This window comes from Myotis davidii, unplaced genomic scaffold (assembly GCF_000327345.1).
Source record: "Myotis davidii unplaced genomic scaffold, ASM32734v1 scaffold200, whole genome shotgun sequence".
Lineage (NCBI taxonomy): Eukaryota > Metazoa > Chordata > Mammalia > Chiroptera > Vespertilionidae > Myotis > Myotis davidii.
In genome coordinates this window covers 4,394,898-4,401,083 of record NW_006293700.1, presented here as the reverse complement: position 1 = coordinate 4,401,083, position 6,186 = coordinate 4,394,898, and the positions used below count along the sequence as shown (strand labels likewise).

Genomic DNA, 6,186 nt, shown 5'->3' with positions numbered 1-6,186 from the left:
GCGCCTGATTCTCTGATCATGGCTGGGGGGCAGGGCAAAGGCGGCTCTTAGCTCCCCGCTGGGTTTCCGATCACTGTCAGTGGCAGGGGGCTTCTTCTTGCTTTCCCTTTAGCCTCCCTGCATTGTGCCTACATATGCAAATTAACCGCCATCTTGTTGGCAGTTAACTGCCAATCTTAGTTGGCAGTTAATTTGCATATAGCCCTGATTAGCCAATGAAAAGGGTAGCATTGTACGCCAATTACCATTTTTCTCTTTTATTAGTGTAGATCTGTCTTATTGGCGAGATTGTAATTTCCCGAGGGCTTGTAATTTCCTTACAAGCATATCTACAGCGATCAGCCAGTCCATAAACAAATTGTAGGAACTCAGTATTTTTGGAATGAATGAAAGCAGAGAGCTTCAGGAGCGGCTATTTGTTTATTTATTTGTGGTTTTCACTATATTGTCCCCAACCAAGTTATTCTCATACGGATTTAAAGAATCACCTTTGTTTTAGGGTCGGTCAAGCGTTCAATCAGATTGGGATTTTACATTTGTAATGTTATCTTTAATCACTTCTAGCACTTTTAAATATTTAGCCTTGACTTCCACTTCATTTGTTTACACAGGTTCCTTCTTAAAACTGAGCTTGGCATGTACAGTTTTCTACAGGCTCTCTGATTTTCATCTTCATCAGCATAGTCATAAATGTATTTGACAATTATGTTTTAATGAGAAAGAAAATTTTTAGGAATCATTGAAAATGCTGTTTCCATAATTTACTGGCCTAGTGCAAAGATGTTTATCGGCATTGTTTTACACTCTGATTATGTGGGGGGACATGACATAGGGATTGGATGATACAAGGAAAAGAGTACTGTGTCTAATTGACCAGCGTAAGTACAGAGTTCTAAAGGGTTTGCCTGCCTTTTAAAAATCTCAGACCGATATAATTTACCTTTTAATTCCGACAAATTAGTGAAAGAGGATCAGGTTATTTGGCTAAACTATTTCTTCAACTCCTGAATATTATGGTGCCAGGGTTGAAGTATCATTTCAGATAAGTATTTTAAATTAAACAATGAAATTCTTTGTGCAATAAATTAGCTTAAATTCAAAATTTGAAGTTTATGTTTGCCAAGGATAACTCTGATTCTTTGCTTAGCTCACTGTGCTCTTCAAAAGTTTATGTTTCTTTTAAAAATATTAGAAATGCTAGAAATGTTCAAGATTTCAAAATATAATATTGAATAGAAAAGCATACATTATAATATTACAACTATAACAAATTAGGAGAAAAACTTTCGGTGAATTCTGCTTTGCTCAAAATGCACAGACTGCTTTTATTAGATACAAAACATTAAACAAATTAAAGTGTGTTCTTGTAAACTTTGAAAACTAAATTAATACTGTTAATACTATTTTATAAGCCTTGACCTCTGTTTTAAATACACATTTAGAATGTTTATCAATAAACAAATAATACCCTAGAGGTATTATTTGTCCCATTTTTCAGATGAGATAATTGAAGCATTGAAAGTTGAGCAGCTCACTCAAGACCACACGTTGTGTAGAAGAGCATAGAAAATCAATATGGAACAAGACTAGAGGTCTTTAAATCTATAATAATAAAAGCATAATATGCTAATTAGTCCGGATGTCCTTCCGGACATCCTTCCGAATGAAGCTGGGACTGGGGCTGCTAAGGAAGCCCGGGTCCCAGGAGCCAGAGGGAAGCCGGTGCCAGCAGTGGGGGAAGGAAGGCCTAATCTTGTACGAATTTCGTGCATCAGGCATCTAGTGCTTTTATAAGATGATTTGGTTTCCTTAAATGATGGCCACTTATAAAAGAGAGTGATTCCAGTTAAAAAAATTAAGGATGCATTGAAAAGGAATGGAGTTTAACAAAATGAGGAGACTCCAGTGGAAACATTGAAATAGTATGGGAAATTGATGATAAATATCTGAACTAGGGACAACACTAAAATCCTGGCTGAACTAATGGGGAGAAGTGAGAGATGAATCTAGTTAGTTTAGATTTCAACCATGCTGTCCAAGAAGGTATATTTTTCCCACCAAATTTGCTTTAAGTTTTGAAATGTTTAATATATAAGTGCTTAAGTTTGGATTACCTATATTTTGAACCATTTAATTCCCAGTCAATATTTGATAACTAATCATGATGTTCATTATCTTCACAATTTGCTCTTGAGCAGCTGTGTATATGAGGTCCTTCTTTCTTTTCTTTCTTTTTTTATCCATCTTCCTTACTTTCCCTGACTTGTGTAATTAATCTCTATATTCTGCTCCTAAAGACCTACTCATTTACTTTCTAAAAATATTTAGAGTATCTACTGTCGTGTCCATTCCTTTATAATCACTTTCTATCTTCTAGATTATTTTCTTCTAGTTTAGAAATTCATTACCCTCATTGTATTCAAATTTTCCCTTAATAGAATATTTCTAACCTTATGATCATCTCTCCTTTCACATACACATACCTACTCAGGTTGACTTTTCAGACTTTTGGTATTAAGGGTGTTATTTATATTAATGTCAATAACCCAAATTTAAAAGATAACAATTTTGAAAATTAAAAATGATTTCTAAATCAAAATAAGGATGCCAAAGAGACTGAAAATAATAGTTTGAAACATGATTATTTTAATATGTATACAGGGAAATAGTAAATTCACCAGCAGAAAAAAAAATACCAAAATTAACATTTTACAGATTTTTAGTCTCAAAGCACAATACATTTTTCATAGAAACAAATATATCACCATTATAGGTACCATAATATGGCAACATTTATACACACAGCCATGTACCATTAGGAAAATCAGTGGCAATGGTGATGCAATACATTAGTTCATCTTTGTTCAACGTTTTGCTATGATACTTCCTGGCCCGCAGGAGTATTTGCCAGGATACAAAAGAAAATATGATGTCAGTGAGAACAACACACAAAAAGCTCTGGCTACCCATGCTTACCCCTTCGTTTACTGTGTGATACAAGGAATGTTTTCCACCATCGCTCTGACTTCATTGCATTTACTACAAAAGCCATTCCCAGGGAATCAAACAGTCTAACAGATTTATGTGGATATTAAGGAATTTTTTTTATACAAACAAGAAGTATAGCACCAGGACTTAATATCCTATATGCCTAAACTTAACAGAAGAAAAAAACTATACAGATACTAAGTGGAAAATAATTTGAGATTATTTGGAGTAGGTAATGGCATAGTATTAAACTGGGGAGAAATGTAATAACACCGTTTCTTTCATTTTAGAGTTGTTATTTTTGTCACTATTGTTTTTAAATGTACCAGATGATTGTCTGAGGGCCATTCACATTCAATGTTTAGATTCATGTTATTAGTGGCATATACAAAGCACCATATAATATAACATATAAAATGTAGAACCACCATGACTATGTAATTAACTGTAGAAATAACTGCTAAGAAAATATAGCAATATTTAACACAGGATTTCTAAAACCATTACATATCCATTACTTTTTCCAAAGCTAATAATGTCCCATGTTTTATTTTACAGACTTTGTGTATCAAGATTTATATGCATTTGGCATTTTTTTTGGGGGGGGGGAGTATGGGGGCAGCTGAAAATAGTTGCGACCTTCTGTACAGTAATGTTACAGTTTTATACACTTCAGAAATATGGCATCTGGGATAGTCTTCACGCTCCTCTTCCAGGTGTTCCGTCTCACACAACAGCAAATACTCTGAAAGCCTTTCCTCCTGGAGGATTCTGTAAACTGCAAAAATATAAATAGTACGTTGATGTCACCTCTACATATAATCCCTCAAATAAATCATGCTTGCTTATGACAGTCAAGTAAGCCGCCCTGTGAGGCCAGATGGTCACCTGTCTTAGGCTGCTGTAATTTATAGTTATTGGAAAGCTAGAATGAGGATGACATAATTCTTTTTATTTTAATTTTTAAAATATATATTTGTTATTTTTAGAAAGGAAGGGAGAGAGGGAGAGCGGGAGGGAGGGGGAGAGAGAGAGAGAGGGAGGGGGAGAGAGAGAGAGAGAGAGAGAGAGACATCATTCAGCTGCCTCCTGCAAGCCCTCTACTGGGGATGGAGCCCGCAACCCAGATGAGTGCCCTGACTGGGAGTCCTACTGGTAACCTTTGGTGCCCACAATAATGCCTAACCAACTGAGCTATGTGGGCCAGTCAGGGAGTGAGACATTTTACAGTCTTCTGCTGAGGACTCTTATTCCATAACTTGTGTGTGTGTGTGTGTGTCTGGCATGGGTTCTGTAGGTTTGCACCTTTGTGACCAATAAAACCTTGAGAATGATGACACAATTCTTTAAATCTTGGTTATATGCTGGGCTGCAAGTTCACTAAAGAAACTTAAGATGCATAGTAGTCAAAATAGTATTTTCTATCGACCTTCACCGATTCCAGATCATGTTTTCATACATTACCACCTGTGCTTCCAACAGAGCAGCTCGCAGCTGCAGTGCAGTTTCCCTGGGGGAATACTGAGATGCTGCTATTCAATGCTGAGACCCAGCTTCACTGCCTGACTGCCAAGGTCAGATATGAACGGCAAGTTAAAAAGATGGTGCTATTTAAGCAATACTCTGCAGCCCTAGCATTAGCATTCCCAAAGTCTGACAAAATTTAAATTTTATGGCTATCATATTCATTAAGATTTTTTAACATCTACAGTTTCAAGAAAACTCTTAGTGAGAAAATTTAATGGTCAAATCTGGAAGGTTCTAAGAATTTTTTCATTAAAATGAAAACACACACACACACACACACACACACACACACACCACTCAATCTCATTTTGGAGATATTTTAAGACAAATGAAAAGCAATACAGAATCATGCATTTTACTCTTTCTTAAATTACTTATATTTTATTTGCCAATATCAATCAAGGGATGTTTTGTTTAAATGCCTAAAGTTTAAAACATATTAATAATGCCATTAATCATTATTCATTCTAATCAAATGTATGCTTTTGAAGTCTGATCGTGTACAGGATTTTTTTAAATGACAATATTTACACAACTTTTTTAAGCATATAGTTTTCCTTTCTTCATGATAAAAAGGACTTTGGAGACCAACACAATAAATGCTAAAAGGGAGACAAAGTAAAATTCCTTGTATATGTTTATTCACGTATAAGAAAAGGGGAGAATTTTAGAGTATATTAAAAAAAGGTGTGCACACACCACAAACATAGGAGCCAGGTTTTTCACACAAGCTGATGGCCACTTGAAAGCCATTTTATTCAGAGGACACAGACTGACTAAGTTCTAGAAGTGAATGTGTTTTCTTTGTACACAGTGATAATACTGGGAAAATGCAGACTTCTGAGCTTACAGATCTAGCATAAACCTGAGCTCTGAGACTGGCCAGTTACATGGCCTTGGACATACCACGTATCCTCTCTGAGCCTCAGTTAATCACCTTTATAGTGCTGTTGGTGGGACTGCGTTAATGCACTTGAAGTGCCCAGCAGCATCTGGGGAATTCGTAGCAGATTCTCAGAAATAAGTATTCTCAGTCTTACTGTTTAAAAGTAAAGTTAAGGAATATGACAGGTGCCCTGGCTGGGGGACCTCAGTTGGTTGGAGGGTTGCCCCATACACCGGGTTCAATTCCCCGTCAGGGCACATACCTAAGTTGTGGGTTGGATCCCTAGTCAGGGCATGTATGGGAGGCAACTGATCCATGTTTCTCTTGCGCACCAATGTTTCTCTCTTTCTCTCCCTCCCTTCCTCTCTTCCTTAAAAATAAAAAAATTAATAAAAACATATCCTGGGGTGAGGATTAAAAAAAAAAAGAAATATGACAGGTATAATGAAACCACACCGCTCAGCTCAGGTTATGAAACTGCTTATCAGACTCTTATAACTCAAGAATCGACTATATAGCGTATCTGCTTAAGGAGACCATAAGCCAGGCTGTAGAGAAGTCACCTTGACATAGTCTCACCTGAAAACAGATGCTAAATACGAATCAGTCTTTTCATGGCGGCGGCACCCCGATGGTTCTGTGGAAGGCAATCCTGGCCCTGCAGGGCACACCCTTCGGTAGCCTTTAAAGCAGTGGTTCTCAACCTTCCTAATGCCGCGACCCTTTAATACAGTTCCTCATGTTGTGGTGACCCCCAACCATAAAATTATTTTCGTTGCAACTTC

General features: G+C 36.7%; 1 protein-coding gene across 2 annotated transcripts in view; it reads right to left on the bottom strand.

The window, feature by feature from the left end:
• Positions 1–3,360: 3,360 nt before the first annotated feature.
• CRISPLD1 (cysteine rich secretory protein LCCL domain containing 1) overlaps positions 3,361–6,186 on the bottom strand; it is a 38,051-nt gene continuing 35,225 nt past the window's right edge. For both annotated transcript variants that reach the window (XM_006767339.2, XM_015566274.1), the window contains one exon: positions 3,361–3,766. In XM_006767339.2, the coding sequence (XP_006767402.1) occupies positions 3,715–3,766 (52 nt within the window). In that variant the 3' untranslated portion in view covers positions 3,361–3,714. The remainder of the gene's footprint in view (positions 3,767–6,186) is intronic.